The following is a 22,781-nucleotide window of genomic DNA, read 5'->3' as shown; positions in this document are numbered from 1 at the left end:
TTGCGGTTGTTATAAACACAATATATAAATATAATGTTGTTATGATGAAAATATTAATAAATCAATGTTTTAATATGATGTATACAACAATTCAATAACAATTAAAACAAAAATAATTAATAAAATTAATAAATCAATCATGTAATATTTAGTAATAAAATGATTTAACAACGACAATAATAACAATGTCAGAATGCATGATATTATTCAACATTATGTTAAATTATTGACAACATTTATACATCTAACAGTACTCCAATGATATGCAGGAACAATGATCAAATCTACAATAAAAAGTACATGTTTATAATTTATAGTTATACAATAAAAGAAGATAGTTATGCAAGGGCATCATCTTATTTTTGGGCTCATAATATTAAAAGTGGGCTCAAAACATTTGAAAACCTAGATTGACCAGTGTGAATATTTCAGTGGTCACTTCAGTAAAGCAGTTTTCTTTTAAATGTCTGGCAACAGTAACATCTAACAGTGAGTAACCTAATAGTGCCTTTATAAGCACACTTCTGTTATTTTGCTTTTTTATTTCTAATTAGAGTATTCAACATGAAAGGCTTTATTACACAGGGACCAGCCCACTGATATGTGAAGGCCAAGCATGTGCTAGAAGCATGAAAGGAGTTGGCATAATGAGGCTTGCACACAGCCTGGGCTTGTTTGAAATGGCAAAGAAATAACCCTCACATCCTCACAATGAAATCTCAAGGCTGCAAATATAATGCATTAATTGCGTATTTGATCAGAACAGAGCAATAGTTTCACTGGAAAGCTTGAAATCAATAAATTGTGCCTTTTCTTAAAAAAATAAAATAAAATACAAGTGGGTTTGATTTCATGGTACAATAACATGCTATTTTCAGTGTAGGGTACTGTATTGTTTCAAGTTCTTTACTCTGATGAGGTTAGAAGTCACTGAAAGTATGTGTGCTGTGAATTAATTCATGACAAAGAAATATGGGATTAAGTCGGGAAATTACAGGGGGAAATGATCTAATTTACACTATATTTTGAGAAGATGTTGTGCCACGAAAGGGTGCAGAAATGTCACTAAGAACCAAAAAAATGTGAAGCAGGAATTAGTGCTCTTGGCATCAAGACATACGCAAGTTAAGTCCAAGTTACTCAAATAGTTTCTCTGATAAGTTCTTAATAAGTTCTGATAAGTTCTTGTTCTTAAGTACAAAAACAATAAAATATGAAAAATAAAATAAAAATGATTCATAATTCTTAAGAATGCAATTTAACAAAAGTTTACATGGTAAAGAAAAAAGGTTGAGAAATATTGATGCTTATATACTGTATATATGATATATATTCCTACCATTTGGTGTAATGGCTGGTTTCAGCTAATATTGGAAATGTATTTGATCATTTTAAGTTCATTTTACTTATTTTTAGTACCTTTATCTTCATCTAAAACTCACTTTAAATTAATATTTAATGGTTATGCTTTAGTATTAGGCCCTATTTATAAACTATTATATTTATTAATATTTTTTAAGAAGCTTTCAGTTTTCATTTTCATTTTACTTCAAATTTTAGTAAATTTTAATTTAGTAAATTTGGTTTAATTTTATGTGTAAAGGCAGCATTTACATTTCTTTTTTACTTTTTACTTTTTCATTTACAGTAGGCTATATTTTAATATAGCTTCATTTCAATTAATGACCTTTAATAGATTTAGTTAACATAAAACCTCTATTCAACAAAATCTCAAAATGAAAAATTTTCATACTTTACACCAAATATGATACATAAACACATGCAAAACAATTATTTATTTATCTTGAAAAGATACAATACATTTGAACCTGATTTAACAGCTAGACGGTGCTTTAGAGAGAGGGATGACCGTCTCCAAACATTACTAGCATTTATTTACACAGCCTCCTCACAGTGTCTCACAGACACACACAGGCTTATTAATCAGATCTTCCACGAAACCCCAGCACTGTGCTCAGTTCTGTTCAGTGAAATGCTGCGTCAGCATCTCTGATTTTAATGTAGCTTTTATTAAAGCAGTACATGAAGCCATCAACTTTCTGAGGCTGTGATGAGCCAGCCGTCTGTACAACGCACAACTTGGCAAGAACTCGTTGTGTATGAATAAAAGTAATGGCTCATTTTTGTGATGGACTGGGCTGGAGTGCCACCTGCACAGTCTTCCAGGCCATTCCAGGTGGGATGGGAATGGCTGCCTGAACTCAATCCATCATTGAATAAAACACAGGTGGCCTTTTACTGCTGAGCAGGGATTTGGCAAACATGAAGAATGTAATCAAATACAAATGACACGCTATTATATGTTGCATACTGTAGTGTCAATAAAATCATTACCAAGACAGATTCCCTAGATGTAACAGTTCCGCAGGCTCTGACTTTATGGCATTTTCCTGATTTCCCCCTCCGTCTCTCAATTTGCATTCATTCTGGTGGCTCTGGATTTTGTCCTCAGGAACATTTCCTCAACCAAACATTCATCTTTACACAGTGTCATTTTCCTCCAGCTTACTTTCTCACCCATACTTTAATGTCCTTTTAAATATTTCAGGTTTTCTATGCACCTTTTAGCCCCTGATCTTTAAATAGAGTAATAATGTCACACCTGAGCTTTAACTCAATAGCCCTCTGGCCTCTCTAAATTAGAATATGAAAAATTGTATTTTATAAATACAGTATATATATATATATATATATATATATATATATATATATATGAATTTATATACATTAGACATAGTACTGTTGAGGTAAGATTTTTTTTTTTTTTTTCATTAATACGTTTATACAGCAAGGGCAATAAAATTGACAGTAGAGACATTTATAATGATATAAAAGATTTATATTCAAAATTTATATATTATTATTATTATTTTATATTAATCACAGAATCCAAAAGTATCAGCTTCTAGAAAAATATTAAGCAGGACAACACTGATAATAATGTTTCTTGAAGGATTTTTAAGGATCATGTGACACTGGAGACTGGAGTAATGATGCTGAAAATGAAACTTTGCCATTACAGAAATAAATAACATTTTAAAATATATTGGAAACTGGAAAACAGTTATTTTAAATTGTGTTATTGATCAAATAAATGCAGCCTTGGTGAGCATAAGAAACGTCTTTCAAAAATGTAAAAAAATCAAATAAAAATAGAAAACCGGTAGTGTATACAAGGCTGTTAAAGTCAAGAATTGAGAAGGGGAAAAATGTCAGGTAAAAATGTACTTTGAGCCTTTGCATTCATATTATTACATCCTGTTAAATTCTAGTATACACATGTGGATACCTTAATAGTTACTTCCACCCAGTTGCCTTTTGACAAGCACACACAAGTATCGTACAAAATGGCCTTTCTTGCATCTAGGGTGGGTATAGAAAAAAATCAAAAAATGTTGCTTTGCAATATGAAATGAAGACAGACACAGTTTTTGTTTTATCCAGCTGTATTTACTCAGAGCAACTTATCACATCTAAGTGAAAGATATTACACCAACATGTCAGAAAAAAACAAACAAAATAACTGAACTGGGAAAATGATATCCCCCCTTGTGTCAGTATTTTGTAGAATCACCTTTTGCTTTAATTATACAGCCTTTAGTCTGATGGGATATGTCTCCATCTCTACTAACTTTGCACATCTAGACTTTGCAATATTTGCCCACTCTTCTTTGCAGAACTGCTCAAGTTCAGTTCAATTTGATAGTGACCATATGTGGACTGCAGTCTTTAAGTCATTCCACAGATTTGGCTCATTTACAGTACCCTTTTCCTCCTTCAACCACTGTCTGCTCACTTTTGCTGTTTGCTTTGGGTCATTGTCATGTTGGAAGGTAAACCTTCTTCCCATTGACGACTTTTTGGAAGAGGGCAGCAGATTATCCTCAAGAATTTGTTGGGATTTTGCCCCATCCATGTTTCCTTCTATCGTGACAAATGCCCCAGTCCCTGCTGCAGAGAAACACTCCATCATCTTACCTCCTCCATGCTTTACTGTAGGAATGCTGTTATTTGGATTTCTGCCAGACATACTGTTCGGTGTTGAGGCCAAATAATTCAATATTAGTCTCTGCCTCAGAATCTTCAAGGAGCGTTCTGGCAAAGCTTCCATAAAAGCCACATTTGTGGAGAAATTGTGATTTTGTCCGTGTTGTACCAAATACCTTCCACTTCTCCAATCAAAATGAACACAGCTGATCACAGGTGAAATTCAGATTGCTTTGTGTGCCATTTAGAAGGTGATTAGCTACACCTGATTGAGTTTAAAAATAATTTTAGAAGAGGATCCTTTTTCCAACTTCTGTTTTTTTATATATTATATATTTTTTTTCTTCTGAAATGTTGGTATTTATTGCATATTTCACTTGGATGTTATACGTTGCACTAATTAAATACAGCTGGATAAAACAAAAACTGTGTATGTTTTAATTCCAGAGTGCAAAGCAACAAAATGTGATTATTTTTAAGGGGGTGGGGGATGATCACTGTATCATTCCCCTTGTAATCTTTGTCTCCCAGGAAGTGTACAGAAAAAATCCACCACTAGAGTTAATATGACAAATTTGTATAACTGCTGTCTCCTGATAAGTCATGGCCAGAACTGCAAAGAATTCAACTTTTCCACTAAAAAGTTTAAACTTGGTGCCTAAAATGTGAATGAAGTTGGACAGTGGACTTGCATTTTAAATCTAGATTAAAGACCCATCTCTTTAACCTGGCTTCCACGTATACTAATATGCTTCTAATATCCAAATCTGTTAAATGATTTTTAGGCTGCATTAATTAGGTAAACTGGAACCGGAAACACTTCCCATAATACCCTATGTACTTGCTACATCATTAGAAGAATGGCATCTACGTTAATATTAGTCTGCTTCTCTCTTAATCCGAGGTCACCGTAGACACCAGATCCAGTCTGTGTCCAGATCAGAGGATCACTGCAGTCACCCGGATCCAGTACGTATCCAGACCAGATGATGGATCGGCACCTAGAAAGGACCTCTACATCCCTGAAAGACAACGGAGACCAGGACATCTACAGCCCCAGATACAGATCCCCTGTAAAAACCTTTTCTCAGACGACCACCAGGACAAGACCACAGGAAACTGATGATTCTTCTGCACAATCTGACTTTGCTGCAGCCTGGAATTGAACTACTGGTTTCGTCTGGTCAGAGGAGAGCTGACCCCCCCAACTGAGCCTGGTTTCTCCCAAGGTTTTTTTCTCCATTCTGCCACCGATGGAATTTTGGTTCCTTGCCGCTGTCGCCTCTGGCTTGCTTAGTTGGGGTCACTTCATCTACATCGATATTATTGACTTGATTGCAAATGAAATGCACAGACACTATGTAAACTGAACAGAGATGACATCACTGAATTCATTGATGAACTGCCCTTAACTGTCATTTTGCATTGTTGACACACTGTTTTCCTAATGAATGTTGTTCAGGTGCTTTGACGCAATGTATTTTGTTTCTAGTGCTATATAAATAAAGGTGACTTGACTTGACTTGACAGTGGACATTAAAAGCCCTACCTGTTCTTTCACCGAGGCCAGAATGGCAGAGGTGGTCTCAGTCTCAGATCCATCATCATTAGAAGCATTCAGTCCTGGACTGAGCATGGTGGCGTTCTCTGCTTTGGCAGACTGTTCTGGAACTGGCATGACTTCTGGAGAAGACAAAATACATTTATTAGCAACTCTTCATCAACGGAGGATCATCAGGGTTCAGATTTGCTGTGCTGACTGAATGATATTTGAGAGAATGCAAGAAAACATATGTAATGATCCTAAAACAGAATGATACATTCACAATCTCACAGACTCATCTGGTTCTCAAACTCAACCGATGTCCTTAAAAACATTGCATTTAATATTTTATTATGCTTTACTATTTTAACACAGTACAATTACTTAAATGAATAGTTCACCCAAACATGAAAATTTGCTGAAATTTTAAATACATTCAGGCTATCCAATATGTGTATTAATTGGTTACTACATCTGATCAGATTGGGTTAAATTTAGTATTACATAATCTACCCACTAATGGATCCTATGTTGGTTCAAACCACCAATAAAAATGAAATAATCCACAAGTAATCCACACAACTCCAGTATATCAATAAATGTCCTGTTAAGTAAAAAACTGCTTAGTAATAAACAATTTCACCATTAAGAAGTTTTTAACTTCAAACCACTACTTCCAAGTCCTCTAATCCATAATAGTGCTTGTTTAGTCTGAATCAGATGTGAAATATGTACAGATCAAGCCCTTTTTACTGTACAAGCGAAAAGTGTCTACAATTCTAAACAAATATGTTGGTGTATTGTTATGTGAGAGGACAACAGGGGACAAACTTTTTCACTGAAGTGTTATTATGGATTATGGACTCATATTTTGGCCAGAAATTATGGTTTAAATATAAAATGCCTTGATGAATTTATTTCTTGCAAACACGTAGCTTTTCACTTCACAAGTAAATTGATTTTTGTTGATTATTGGGATGTTTGTATCATCCGTTTGGACTCTCATTCTGACGGCACCCATTCACTGCAGATGATCCACTGGTGAGCAAGTGATGTAATGCTGAACTTCTTTTAATCTGTAATAATAAAATAAACTCATCTACATCTTATTTGGCAGGAGGGCTTTTCAGCAAAATGTCATTTTTAATAAAATAACAAAACTTCTTTCGTCATTAACTCACCTTGATGTTGTTCAAAACCTGTATGACTTTCTATTTTTTTCTTCATAATGCAAAAAAATATTTTGTAGAATGCTGGCAACCAAACAGACTTTAGATCCTTTTCTCTCAATACAATGAACGTCAATGAAAACTGAAACCGTTAGCAACATTCTTAAAAATATCTTGTTTTAGTCTCCCAGAATAAAGAAAGTCAGTTTTGGAATGACATGAGGGTCAGTAAATGACAGAATTTTGGAATTTTTATTTTTGGGCAAACTATCCCTTAAAAATTATAAATATGCATTCTTTGATCATGCCAAAAGCAACTAGTCAGACATTTTCAGTAAAGTGTAATGCATCAGTAATCTCATAAACCCACACGGTCTATTTACAGTGGCAAATGAGAAATGTCAGGATGTACAAACACGTGATTGATACAACCTATAAAGAATCTGTATTGATTAGAAAGAGATTCCAAATAATAAATGAGCTAGGCATTAGCTGGACTCAGATCAAGATAAATGGTTGTGTAGGACAATCTCTGGATATTTTGTCACGCTCAGTGGTGGTTGTGGCCGAGCCTGCCAACTTTGTTCCCTTGTTAATAAAGATGACTAGCCTCATCTGACATGACAGTGTGCCTCCGTCTGACGTTCTGGAAATCAGATTATGCCTGCTTAAACCACCATTTCCACATTGTTTACCTTCCTCCACTCTTCCCTTCACACATGCTCACATAATTCACCCCAAAGCCTCTTCAATGCATTCAAAGGAATAAAGACTTGTGGAAGTCAGAAGTTCAGGCAAATGCAATCACTTGTCAGACGCAACCTGCCGAGATGTCTTGTATGTGTTACAATACTCAGATCTGCAAGGCAAATATATAATCCAGGCTTACAATAATGTGCTAATATTGTTAGTGTTCTTCTGGTTTAGTGGTAGAGCATTGCATTTGCAGAGCAAAAGGTCATGGGTTCAATTCCCAGGGAACACACATACTGGTAATAAAACTGTCAAGGTCCAGAAAAGTATGAAACGCATCGTCTAAACACTGTACATAATATCTATGCACACCCCTAGTGATTTTATTGATTTGTGTGCGCATCTCCACGCAAAAACTGTTCTGTATGTTTATGTTACAGTAATTTAATTCTGTTTGACTATTGCTTTGTTGCTAATAAAAGTTGTTAATATTGTTGTGCATGTAATTTTGTTATTGTTTCAGTATTAGTGTTTGGTATTCAGTTTCTGAATGGTTTAGGCACAAGCCAACAGTTTGGTGATCCTGTCTCAGCCTTACGTCATCATTTTTTAATTATTCACGGTAATACTATATACCGAGGTAAAATAGGGAGGAGGTTTGACGGTATCAAAATTTGGATACCGCCCAAGCCTAGTATAAAGTAACTAGACAACATAAATTACAAATCTTCCAACTTTCAAAACCTCTTTTTTTGTAAAGTTTTGTTAGCTGAACTACTGGCATGTTGTTAAAATGCAGTACAAATCCATTGAACAAACTGTACTTCTATCCCTCACAGCCTCATTTTTATTCTTGTCAAAAATTTAATATTGTGCTACCCTGACTAAGGCCTATGGTGAAGAAATATCTGCCACAACTTTTGTGCTGATTGGAAGACTGAACTGACTAGCGCTTCACTTCCTGCCAGCTCTCTTCAGGAAGATTGGCTTAGTCTGCAGAATGAATTGCCTTAGTCTTTATCCTCGAGTACTAATGTCAAACATGCCCTTCCATTAACTATAATTCTGGTTAGAGGTCGACCAATGTGTCAGTTTTGCCGATTAATCGGTGCCGATAGTTGATTGCCGCATCAGCTTTACACTTCAGACTCGCTGATTTATAACAGACAACAAAACCGTGTGTACACATTATACTACACTACATGTTTTCATATCATTATAAAGTAAATCATTTGTTGACTAGATCCTGCATTAGTGGAGAAAGAAGAGCAGTATGTTTGCTGTCATTGCTGAGAGGACACAAACAATATCAGCTCCTCAAGTGGTTAAAATGATGTGACAAAAACAAACACAAGTCTGATGCAAATGTTGAAAGTCACAATTTTTACCATAAGTTTGTATTATGTTTATATCCAGCTGGCCACATTAATGCATTTGTTAGCCAGCGAGGTTGCTGATTTAAAGCTGTGATGTGAGAAAGCAAACTGATATGTTGATTCAGCCAACAGAAATCCCGCCACACCTAAAAGCTGACTGGGGGTCTCTACAGGTGAACTGTCCAGTGTTTTTTTGTTTGTTTGTTTGTTTTGTTTTGTTTTTTTAACTTGATTGACAAATGGATAAAGAAAAGCAACTGGCAAATGTTTTTTTCCGCTCCTATTTCCATTGACTATTTTAATGTTTTACTTACCTACATTTTAAAACATTAATTATTGATTTAGAATGGTTAACCATATGAGAATCATATGCTTCATTAATTAAGGAAGTGGATGACTCCAATCAAACAATATCTATAAATAAAACAGAACAGCCATTGTGGTTTTTACAGGGAATTATAAGGGAACTAATAATAATGGTTTTATTTGTGGCTGTTAACCCTGAGAAGAAAGTTTTGGTTTAGAATCAGGGTTCAACTGGTTCTTGAATTTAAGCATTTCGTTTAGTTTCAATCATTATAAATTAATGAAGTTATTAAGCCATCATATGACTTGGAACATTGCACAAAATGTATATGAAGTTTTAATATATTTTTTATTGTATTTTATTTTGAGTCTTCATTGAAGCTCCAGCCTTCATTGACTGTATGGCTGTATGTAAAACACTGATTTCATATATCTCCTTTTGTGTCAGCAAAACAAATTTATATGGGTTTTGAACGACATTAGGCTTTGCAAGTGCGTCTTTTCTGAATGAACTAATGCTTTAACACAAGTACTATACTTTTAAGCTGGAGTTTCTCCTACTGCCTGCTGTCTAACTTTTTTTGACAACTCCTTCTCCATCTTGGCTAACAAATGTGAGCTGCTGGGTAATGTGTTGTTGCATTTTTCAATGATACATCTCATTTAACTCACTGTGGTTTGCCCTGCTAAAGGTAATGCTACCATCTTCTAAACCCTGGGTACAGTATGAAAGTGGGCAAATGGTGCAGTTAAAGATCTCTGAGGGCCTCTGGAGTGGATAGCCCTGTGTCAACCTTACTCTGCAAAGAGTTCTCTCTTCTCGTACATTAAGCACTAAAATGTACTTTATCCAATTAGACCTCACTCTAAAAGGTCATTTCTGAGTGTAAACACAAGGATAAAATATACAAATGATCTACTGAAACACTTACAGGCCTGGTGTGACTTCTTTAAAGCGATCTGATCTAGTTCATTCATTCATTCAGCTACAGACATAAGAACACAGGTTTTTTTTTTTTTATATAAACTTAAAATACCTTATCAGCCTAAGAGTTTATCATCATGCTTAATTAATTGATCATAAGTAGGAAGGTATATACAGTATATACCTGTATAAATATCAGTTTTCATTTTCGTTTTAATATTTAGATTTTTTTTTTATTGGCATACATATTTTTAAGTAATTTTTATATATATATATATATTCAAAATAAATGTAAAAAATGTAATAATTTTATTGCAGTTTAATATATCTTGCAGATCAAACTGATTTCAATTATTTACCAAGACAACATTTCTAGTTTTTCATCTATTCAAAGTATTTCATCTCAATATGTTCGAGTGCTGTGCATTTATAAGCTTATTGTGCCACGTGCTAATATGAAACCCCACTTCATACTCCCATGCAGAGTGCAGTTTGTGTGACAAATGGATTCACTACCTTGTGAAAAGTGTTCCAAATCATTAACTTATAAGCGGTCATTGCATTTAAGATACCTTAAAAGGTAGCTGCCTATGCAGACAGTAGGAAGTGAGGCTAGGTTATGGAATAGAGCTTGAAGTTGAATGACAGGTTATTGGAAAAGGAAAAAAATGTGGGGCAGGAACACTCCTCTTCATTATTTTTTAGTATATAGAGAGTCAAAAAAGTATTTATTCAGCAACAACGTGATGGTTACTGTGGATTTACTAAACTAGACAAAAGGGATATTGATAATAAATGTTGTCAGTGCGCCAAGAGCATCCCGGTTATGTACTGTAACCCTTATTCCCTGAAGGAGGGAACGGAGACATCACGTCAGTGACCGATGACTTCGAGTGTAAATTAAACGAGCCAATGCCCATTGGCATGCAATTATTGCATCCAGCTGCCACTGATCATAGCTTGATTATAATAAGGCAGCAGGTGCAATGCATACCAGGTTTTCGCTGAGGAGCTGAGCCGGTGAACTGGAGGCTTAGTGGTGGTCTAGCAACCGTGGCGACGGGATGTGACGTCTCTGTTCCCTCCTTCAGGGAATGAAGTTTACGATACATAACTGAGACATTCCCTTTCAGTCGCTCACTATCGACGTCACGTCTGTGATTGACAAATTGGGATACTTACCAAAGTGGCATGGGTGCTGCCCCTTCCAGTGCCCTATACCAGCCACCTGCGGCCCTATTTGCTGTAGGCCGGGGCTCGGAACAAGTATTTCCACTCACCATTGTCAAAGCACTAGCACACTGAGTGAGACTGGATAACACTGGGAAAACGTATCCATTCCACTGGTAACAGGGTTGCTGTGGAAGCCCCATCCTTCCCGAAGGAGTTTTCGGAAGCAAATACACATATAGCATCCGTTTAGGTGTATATGGAGAAATTGGAGGTGATTGTAACCCGACAGGCGGTATAACAGTAGCCAATGAAGGGCCCGGTTCAAAACTCGCAGATCCAAGATTGGCCGTAACCCACCACCTTTCTTGCGTACAATGAAGTAAGGGCTGTAAAACCCCAATCTCATATCAGCTCGAGGGACTGGCTCGATCGCATCCTTCGCCAGTAAGACTGCTATTTCAGAACAGGGGCATTGGCTGCTTTCACTGTAGTGAAGCGGATACTGCTGAACTTGGGGGGATGCTGGCGAACTGAATCGCATTGCCGAGGCTGATGGTCCGCAGAAGCCAGTGAGACGGGCTGGGTAGCACTGACCAGGCACCTAGAAACCATACAAGCAGGACACTTGGATGGAGCAGAATGATGCTGTCGCTCAACTCCTAAGCAAAAAGCTGGTATGCATAGCAACTGCTGCCTTAACAATAATTGCATGCCAATGTGCATTGGTCTATCAAAGGGTCCATCAAAGGGATATCCCAATTCTTCAGTCACCAACATGACGTTGAGAGTGACTGACCGAAAGGGAACTAACTTGGTGTGTTTATCTGTAAATGGAAGCAGCCAGATCTCCCACCATCTCTCTCTCATCTGGGGTCTCAGATGAAGCAACATGCTACATGACAGCAGTTCATGCCACAGCTACTGATTGCATCTAACAAACTGCTTGATGCCTCATTATGCATGTAGACTGACAATATACATCTATCAGCCCTCCCACCCAAATAACTCCTACCATGTTCAGGGAAAGCCAGAGAGAACAGAGACCATTTATTTAAAACACACTCATCAACCTTGTAATGACCGTTTTAATGGGGTAGCCTATATATGAGAGAGGGAGAAATAAGGAAAACTTTTTTAAGGATGAATCCAAAATGACAACGTTGCCAAGACAATCAAGACCGATTAGTTATACAATGATAAACTTCATAAACTAATGTGGTTTTATAGCATGGCGGGCACAAAAAAAGAGAGACTAAACAGAGAATGTCACACATGGAGAGACAGAAATGGGGAAAATTAGACTGAGAAACAGGGAGAAGGGCTGGAAATTTTTGACAGAAGGTGCAGACAGACTCATTGTCACCCTGGCTAAAATAAGGCTGCCAGGTTGTAACTGTCTATGTGCCTCTGTCTCATCAGCACTTGGCACTTTTACTGGCAAACAAGCCTCTGTTGCTCCAGCCTGAACCAGAGAACAGTTTGGCAGGCCAGTGAATAGAAACTGATTGAGCCTTGGAGTTGTTATCCATCCACTGTCTGAAGGCCCAACCTGGCTGGAAAAAGCTAGAAAATGCTAGAACATGGTCTGCAGGCTTATGTGAGAGTCAAGGATTCTGGTATATGTCTTCTTGAGTTAAGTAAAATTGGTTTATTGTCATTTCTGTCCTGCGAGGCAAGGGGGAAAAACAAAAACAAAATATCTCATATTCTCAATATGACAGGTCAATATGATCCTCTACTGACCTTTATTATTGACACTCCACCAGGACAAATGGCTCAACACCCACCTGTGACATTACATATCCATCAAGAAGACGCTATATTGCCTATACTAGAATCAAAAGCTACAACTATATCATGTGCTGTGTCATAAAAGTGAAGGAAAAAGTTTGTGAATAAAAAATACATTGAGTACTGTATGTAGCAGAATAGTAGACAAGCTTTGGGACATACTACTTCGTCATATCTGTGTCTTTAACGGTCGCTCTGTTGCTTAGTTACATACATCCTGTCAGCATTTAAACTGCACTGTCAATCATCTTGTCAAACATAATATTATCTGTATTTAATTTAATTCAAGTTCCTACTGTATTGGAGAGAAATTAAGAGGCACGTTGCCAGTTGGAGGTCTATCATGCCGAGAACTCTGCTCGTATGTTTGCATAATAATGCATTTAAAAGTTAACGACCAAATGTATCATTATAAAATTCACAATGTTGCTGAAGATGAAATATAATGCAGATAAAATTTAATAAATTTTTTTTTCAACAGGTTAGATATTATCACTCCAACCCCTTTCTCTATCTGTCTGTCAGTGTGTTTGTAGTTCTAATCGAATCTTCTTCCAATGTGTTGTGTGCAATATTATCCATTAGAGTATGCACGGATCTGCACTTTGAATTTTTTCTACTGGAAAATTTGGAATACTCATTTCAACATTCTACAATTAGGGACATACCAATTCTAATTTCGAATACTATTTAGGACAGGCAGAATGTTAATTGGGATGCAACAATGGTATAAGCTTTGGTACTGTCAACATTAACATTTCCAACCTGAGGTGTCAAGCAATCCAATCATGCAACTGACTTTATCAAAGATTCAAAGACATTTCGTGGAAGTCACTTTGAGATCGCATCATCAAAAAAAAAAAAAAAAAAAAGAAAATAATAAAAAAGAAAAAAGAAAAAAAAAAATGAAAAGGTTATTCTTGCAAACCATTTTACTTCTGCAATGTAATGCATTGCTTACTGAAACATGAAAATAAAAATAAATGAATGAATAAATAAAATGTGTGCTTTTCCAAACCATTATACTTAGGTAATGTTATGCACATCTCAGTGAAATTGAATGAATAAATTAATGAAAAAACACAATGAATTGGGGGTTGAGTGAGAAAGAAAGAAAGACTGACTGACTATCTAAATACCTACCTACTGTACCTACAGTTATTTTTCCAACTCATTTTAATGCTGTATGTCATGTAACCTACTTCTCAGTGTAACAGGATAATCAATCAATCAGTAAATCAATAAAACCCTGCAAAGAGCTTTTATAATAAAATAATATGCACTGATTAAATACACAATAATAATCAACAAGAGTCTATTTTGATTTCATGTTGACTTCCATGTAGTATATTAATGTTGATTCTTGTTTACTTTCTTGTAGTATAATAAATTCAATGCTCAAGAGACAAGAAAAGCATCCCAAAAATCAATGGACAGCTCCATGTACTGACCATGGAAACCCAAAGGAGTGGGATGAAAGTGTCAGGGGGAAATCTGCTGTTTTTTTTTTCCGTCTCTCATTCTCTTCCTCCTACTCTCCTCTCCCAGTCATTTCCCTGCATATTGCGCATGTCGTTGCGTTGGTTCCCGGGCAGGAAGTCTGGCAGCCACACTGCCCTCCATCCCACGCGGCTTGTGAGTTCCATCCCTGTGTTAATGCTGCAGGAAGCCAGCCAAGCACCCGCATGCAGCAAATAAACAAACCAGAACAATCCAAACAGCGAGAGCAGATCCTAGAAAGAGTCACACATCACCCTACAAGGAGCTACAATTACCCAAAGAAGAAAAAGTGACTCAACAGTCTTTACCAAAGCAGTTTGGTCACATAAATGCTGTTTACAACTGTATTGTTTTGCAAGAGGGCATCTGACATGTAATTGCTGTTCCTCTCACATGTGATCTATTTCCGAGCCGGCTGCCCGAGCTCATTGGTGAGGTCTGATATTTCAATCTTCCAGCTCAGATAAGAAAGCGGCCTATGAGCTTTATTTAGCAAAAATGTATTTAAATGTATTTTCCTGTTTTACACTGTTGGGTGTAACTCCAGCGGAGGTGATGTCCCTCGGCTCTGCAATGTTTGATAACTTTTTGTTTTCTGGCCCAGTCGAGCAATGTGTCAAAAATCTTTGCACTCAAGGAGTTTGGCAGCTGGTCGGACAACTCCAGGTCCGCACTTGAGCCTCCAAGTCAAAGCAGCTTCAATGCACACCGTGCAAACAGTCACGCTAGGCTACGCTTGCCCCATTGAAAGGAAACATCTCCATAAAAGAGTGACACCAGGTTGCTTTCTTCCTCCCACCCGTCTCCTCCACCTGAGCTGCACGAGGCAGTTGTCGGGCAGGAGTGATAGAGTTTCTCTCTCATCCATTTCCATGGTCCCTGCTCAGGTGTGCCAGCACATCACTTTATTTTGCCTACACAACTCAAGCCTGTCTCCACTAAAACCATCATTGACACACTGCTATCACAATAAACCCACCCTAGCTGTTTATCAACAACACCCACCCACCCGCTTTTGCTTTTCCTTTTCCTCATCTAATCCCCCACAGAACACTCACCCGAACTCTCAAATACTCACTCCCACCAATCATCCTCCTCTGTTTTACTCCCATTCGCTCATTCGTTCAAGCCTGGAAGCACCAAGCAAACCTTGGTTCATTTTTAAGCCGTGGTTCTTAACTGGTGTACCTTCAGGACCCAGATTTTACATTTTATCCAACACTTTATCAAATCTGTTTATCGTCCACAATTGAATTTCAATAGTTTAATGCACTCAGCCCTCAAGAGATCTGCCAGAATAGATTTGCAAATGATTTTTGGGTAGCAGGCCACAGGTTGAGAACTAGGACAAGTTTTTTTTTTTATTTTATGTAATTTTCTGTGGACCCCTAGCATCCACTTGTGGTCAATAATAGGAAATAATCCTTACAAATAATAATAATAATAATAATAAATAAATAAATAAATAACCAAAAAAAAAAAACATTAAATGTACTAATTAAATCATGTTGCTATCAATGTCTTAACTTAAATATTTTAACAATTTTAAACACACTTTGAACAATATTATCTGAAAAAAGTGCTACAAATTAACTTGAATATTTCTGATAGTTCTCTAAAAGTTGGCAAAAAGAGCACACAGTCAACACGATTTTACAGAAAACAATATATCTTAAAAAGGAGGACCATATTTGGGGTCCCATGCCATCAAGATTTTAAAAAACCCTTTTTTTAAATATCATTCCAGTACAGAGTATTGTATTCTTTCAGTCATTCCCCTGTCCAATAGATTCATGCATAACAGGCCACTATGAAAAAAAAAACTGAAAACTAATCTATAGAGCTATTAATGTTGCACATCTGAAGAAAAAAAAAAAACTGTCCGATGCCATTATTTCTTTTTGTGCTGCGGTCATAATGCCATAAGCACGCTGATGTTCCATTTCAGCCTTGTTATGTGTAGAATAAACACAATAACCTTCTTATCAGCAATGGGGTTGGCTTGTACATTGGTTTATTTTTACATGCATTGAAATGCATATTCCCTTCGTTGCAGTGAGATTACGAGTCTGAAATAAAGCAGTGCATTTCAAGCCTGAAGAATGGATCTTACATCCCAGCACACAAGACATGACCTTACAGGACAGGTGGAGGTGTACGATAAACAAAGCAGTTCATTGAAATGCAAACAGAGGGTGCATGCATGCATTTGCAAAGAGTTCTCTATCATAACATACAGAGGAGTGCAGTATATGATTGATTCACACACTCAGAGATCTGCTGTGCTATTCAGAGAGTGAAATCCGAAACATGCAAATCTCCAAACATGAAATATTTCCTTACCTAACACAAAACCAACTTAGCTTGGCAGTTATATCGGGGCATAAGAAGATATTTTCTAAGGATAAGCATTATTCATATGACCTTTTGAAGTACGCGGACCAATTATGCAACAACTTCAGTGATTAGAATATGTCATAACAGTTGTATGTGAAATTGTTGTTGTTACACAGGGTTTCCACATCTGACCAGTGAATTTCCATTTTCAGGCTCCAGGCAACAAAATGTTCACTACTGCTTAGTTTTAAGTTTATAATAGCAGCATTTTAGTTTATTTAGTATTAGTATTATTTTGTATTTTAGTACTACCGACAAACCTATTTTTTTTTATATATATATTTTCTATTGTTAAATGGGCCCCATCACACTATTTGACTATTGACCATATGGTGCTCCATATTGTACACCAGCAACAAACCCTCATAATCAAGTGTTTTCTCAGTATATCTGATTTGTTTTGTCTTTTTTTTCTTTTTAGCTCATTGGGCTCATATTCCAGATTTATAGAAAAATGTCATCATAAATCCAGAGACTGTATACTTATGTACCGTTATCACTATCAATCGTGCTTTGCCATGTAGGGCATCCTCTAATGTAATGCGACTGGACATCATTTTCTTTGTAAAACGCTACTCGAAAACACCATATAAATCATAATGGGTTCAATTCACTAGTAAAATGTGATTCATATCAGAGATGTTACCACATACATAAATGTATTCAGCTGTTCCTTTTCACTGCATCTGACAAACATCTCTGACAATTTATTGCATGGGTCATTTGGAGACTACAAATATACTGCAGTTCAAACATTTGAAAGAACAACATATTCTCTTTCTAGTCATATTTACGAACATCTTGCTTGTATTTCCAGACAAGTAAGACTGTAAAACCGTAGTGCACTTAGAAGATACTATAGTGAGCAGCTGGAGAATTTATTCTCTTATGAATTTACCTAATTAATTGTCCATGTTCTGGTTCAATCTTTCAGTTTTATGCACAAGAAGTGATCAGGGTAAAATAAAATACTTTTGAGTAAAATAAAATTGAGCAATAATTTAGCCATTCAAGTTCTGAGAGAGACATGGACAAAGTTTGTCAATTCATGTTACAATTCAGCTTTAAGTTCAGCAGATATGAATGTCTTATGTGAATGATGGCTCCATTTTACCTCCACCTGTTAATGTCAGCCATTAAATTCTGAGTAATACACATAATTCAGTTTTCTACAGAAAAGAGCTTTGGATCCTGTGGAGAAGTGTGACAGACAATAAATTGTCAGGTTATCTGTACAGAGTTGCTCTGTCTCCTGTCATTTGAAATCAAGGACTGAAATTAGAGCTTCTTTATTAATTCTGTCAGTTAATAACAGAGAATGGCCTACATTTAAGCTCACTAGGAAAAACTAGGATATGAATCTGTGCAGTTGTTTCTGCCAACTGTCTTGGATGTGGCTCCTGTTACTATTTGTCTCATTATTTTGTACATGAAATGGTCTAAAAGATGACAAGAAATATTCTGGTAAAACACTACAATTTGTAGCTTTTGAGCAAAGTGTCTTATGTTCATCAGGTCTTTATTTTACAGCAAATAAATAAACAAATGGCAATTTAAAATAACTGTTTTCTATATATGTTAGAAGGTAATGTTTTCCTGTGATGACAAAGCTAAATTTTTTCAGCATCCACTACTCCAGTCTTTCTTGAGAAATCATTCTAATATGCTGATTTGGTGCTAAAAATACAAATTATTTCAAAAGATGTATCATCTTATCACTGCAGAAAACAGTTGTGCTGCTTAATATTTTTATAAACGGTTCAAGATTTGTTGATGAATAGAAAGTTCAAAAGAACAGCATTTATTTAAAATAGAAAAAGTTTGTAACATTATAAATGTCTTTGCTGCCACTTTTGATAAATTTAATAATACATTTTTTCTTTCACAATATAAAACTGGTTTGGAGACACATGGCTGTAAGAACTTTAATTTGCGTTTGACTGATGTAGCAAGAAAACAAATTTTGCACATTTTGCATATTAACCAGAAAATATGGTCATAAACATTTGCTGACTCGCAGGAATTCATTAAGCTTTTGCTGACTGGGTGAATTAGCTGGTTGACTAAGTCTTCAAGGCCCATTACCAGTCAAAATCAAATAATCAACACATAAATTGCACTTTTCACCTTAGTGCACTTTAGTGCAAATCTTTAATCGAACATACACCTCAAAAGAATAAACTATTCTTGCATTGTTCTAATAGTGACTTATGCTCATCATTGCTCTATAGAGTTTTATTGTGACGTGACATTCAGCCAAGTATGGTGACCCATACTCAGAATTTGTGCTCTGCATTTAACCCATCCGAAGTGCACACACACAGCAGTGAACACACACACTGTGAGCACACACCCGGAGCAGTGGGCAGCCATTTATGCTGCGGCGCCCGGTGAGCAGTTGGGGGTTCGGTGCCTTGCTCAAGGGCACCTAAGTCGTGGTATTGAAGGTGGGAGAGAACTGTACATGCACTCCCACCACACACAATTCCTGCCGGCCCGAGACTCGAACTCACAATCTTTCAATTGCCAGTCCGACTCTCTAACCATTAGGCCATGGCTTCCCCTTATGTGGTTTTTGTGGTTTGCACCAAACCATAAAAATTCCAATCAGTCTAATTTACTGACGAAATTGAGTTTGAAAATGGCACATGAAAGAAGCATGCTCAAACCTATGCTTTCATAATTGACTAATTGGAGGGTTACCTATTAGTTGGGTGTTCTAGGTTAACGTCCGCTACTTAATATGTTACATTCAGAAATCATATCCAACTTTTTTATCTGCTGCAAAGATGTAGGTATTTTAAATGTCAATACAACAGTATGACATATTGAACAGACTGTATTTCTGTCCCTCACAGCCATGTTTTTACTCATGTCAAATTGAATATGGTGTACACTCTGTAAAAAGGTCGACCCAACAAATCAAAAGCCCCAAAAGCATACCCGAATCCATATGAGGTTCTAATTTAAGTAGCCCTGCTGACCTGTTTGTGCCATTCACACAGCAGTAGGCTTGCTGAACTGGGCCATGATTATGAGACTGTGTGATTGAGACTTGCCAGGAAGGATCACGTTTTGAGAGGCACCAAAGGAAGCGCAATCTCTGTAGCAGGTGGACATGAGGACACCCTGCTGCAATCTGCCTGTGGCTGTAGTAATTGGTCTAATCACTGTTCCATCTCATTTCCAATGCACATGGACCAAAGTTAGGAAATTAGCACAGCTAGACAATCATGTCATTCTCAATACGATCCAAGCTTTGCGAGAGAAGTCGGGGTAGGAAATTATTTTACCAGCACAGCGTAAAACATAAGTGCCATTTCAGCAATAGTTGTGCCATTCATCACTGCAAGATTGTGTCTAATCTGTTTGTTACAGACAACTGTCACAAACTCATGCTGCGAATATAAAGGAGGCTCTTGTGGCACTCTGCAATAAGCTATTCTTGATAATAACGGGTGACTCTCATCAGCAATGCAATCATAAGCGGCAGTAATTAGCAGCTGTGAGAGACAGCCAATCTTAAATTAAATCCCCTGATTACCACATTGATTATTTCATTTAGTTGGTGCACGATGGCTTAAGAAAATTCAAGTGAGTGTTGAAAGTAGTAGAAGAAATGCCAATACAGAATGGAGACCAAACAGTTCTGCTTTATACTCGAAAGGCTTCAGAGGTTACAATGCCGTCAAACTGTAGTGCAACAGTAAAAATAAAATAGAGATTTTTCAATTTATGGGCATCACTGAATATAATAAACTATAGAATAGGTTAGATATGAATATGAATGGAGCCACTACATCAGTATATATATATATATATATATATATATATATATATATATATATATATATATATATATATTCTCACTAGTCACTACTAGTTAGACAAATTGTTGAACAATCAACCATCCTGACTTGAGAGATCACTTAATTTCTCACTTCTTTTCAGCTCCAATTCCACTACGATAGATAAGACTTTAAGGAAGGTGCCAAATTACCAAAAGGCGGGCAACATAGGTAAGTGAAAAGTCACTGGCAAGAAGGCATGGATTTCCAAGGAAAACCAATAAGCACTGAGATTGAGGATGTCATTCATGTGGGAGGCCATCAAGGCTCTATAGTCAGCAGTGAATTTAGAGAGTATAATCTGTTTTTCCTCACCCGTGACAAACGGGGATAAGGCTCAATATTATCTCCAAGGTCAACCTGATCCTGGCACTGAAAAGAAGTGCCCAACCGGAGGAGCCTGACTCGCCACTATATCCCTTTCTCCTCCTTATCACTGTCTGAACACACTTGTTCAAACAAAAGCGAGACGGAACAAGCCCACATTCACTCTCTCACGCTCTCTGCACCACATCAGTGCCGCGACACAGATAACTTCAGTTATAACCAGCAGCAACACAGTTTGACAACAATAACAATATCTTTTATGCATTCTTTTCTGTGCAAAGGTTAGATTATTCAGCTATTAGAGAATTTGGAAGGGCAGCTTTGGAGTTTTTTTGAAAACGCACAATTAAAGGTCAAAGGTCAAAGCAATTTTCTCTACTGAAATTGAAAGACTCACTCATGAAAGGAAACAAAAACATCAATTAATACAAAATTATAAATATACATGAATAAGCACAACCTCACAAGCACAAACAACAACAACAACAAACAACAGGTTTAATTTCCGCAGCATTACCTGTTATTACGATCTCCAAAAAACCCTGACCAATGTGCCCTCTCAGCAGATATGAAGGTCCATGGTAACCTTGAACACACTGCTTGTCCAATTCTTACCACCACAACTTCCTCCACCATGATTCATTACATGCCCGGGGAGCAGGACCAGTCTCTGTGATGTATTTAAACTCTACTGCATGGTCATGGACCATTCATGGTTCCAATTCAACAAAATAGTTCTTCCCTGCATGCATCTGAGACAGTACAGTATGGCCCGGTGGCTTCCAGACTTTTCTCAGAATTGATTTTTCAGGGACTGATTGTTGTAAACCTTTGTGTGTGAGATTGAGGTAACCATAAATACAAGCCTGGATGGTAAACAACCAATAAATCTTGCAAAATCCAATTGATGATATTTACACAGCAATTCATTCAAGTCTGCCAGCACATGGATGCATAAGCTAGCAGAAAATGATTTTCATTACTCCACTTGTGTTTATATAAAACTAGGCCTTCATTCTCTCTGGCAAAAACTCCTGCTTCTCCATTCGTCACAATGGTTTGTCCCACTTCCCTCGAAAATCCAGCCATCACAACTCCCAGTGGAGTCAAGCCAGGAAGCCTGCCTCAATGGTTGGATGGATGTCATGGTAACCACGCTGCTAATGGTTGCTACAGTTTCCAGCTGAGTGCTCTGCTGAGGGGCTTCAAGTGATGCCCCAGTAACCAGCTCTACACCTTGGGCAGTCACTCATGAGATACACACTCCCCCTCTGGTGTATCTCACACCCCGCATGGTCTGGCGAGAATCTAAAGCTCAAACCCAAGTCATTATTCACAGATGACCTTCTCCTCTGTTGAAACTCTTCAGATGAAGCATAAATGTCATACATACCACAAATGTATGCTCCCTACTGAATAAGTGGTGCCTTGTTGTTTCTTTACAATGAGGCACAAAGTAGCTCTCCAACACCTAAACCCTCTCTGTTCCTCTCTGGTGGAATGAGCTATCAACCTCCACCTGAACAGCTGGAACCATCAACACTTTCATGAATCACTTAGCCACTCCACAATCCTGAAACAATCCAAAAGGGGGAAAATACCTTCCGTCTCTTCTATTTTTTTCTCATCTTTCCTATCTTTTTTCTTAATATAGCATTGAATACTGCGAATACAGTTGGCACTGTGAATAATTGCTTATTATTTGTATTGTATTCGCCACTTGAA

At 37.0% G+C, this 22,781-nt stretch overlaps 1 protein-coding gene across 2 annotated transcripts in view; it reads right to left on the bottom strand.

The window, feature by feature from the left end:
- The window catches only part of LOC127946211 (catenin delta-2), a 280,344-nt gene that overhangs the window by 249,845 nt on the left and 7,718 nt on the right, over positions 1–22,781 (bottom strand). For both annotated transcript variants that reach the window (XM_052542619.1, XM_052542620.1), the window contains exon 2: positions 5,558–5,691. In XM_052542619.1, the coding sequence (XP_052398579.1) occupies positions 5,558–5,686 (129 nt within the window). In that variant the 5' untranslated portion in view covers positions 5,687–5,691. The remainder of the gene's footprint in view (positions 1–5,557; positions 5,692–22,781) is intronic.

Source organism: Carassius gibelio, chromosome A24 (genome assembly GCF_023724105.1).
Source record: "Carassius gibelio isolate Cgi1373 ecotype wild population from Czech Republic chromosome A24, carGib1.2-hapl.c, whole genome shotgun sequence".
Taxonomy (NCBI): Eukaryota; Metazoa; Chordata; class Actinopteri; order Cypriniformes; family Cyprinidae; genus Carassius; species Carassius gibelio.
This window is presented reverse-complemented; position numbering and strand designations above follow the sequence as displayed.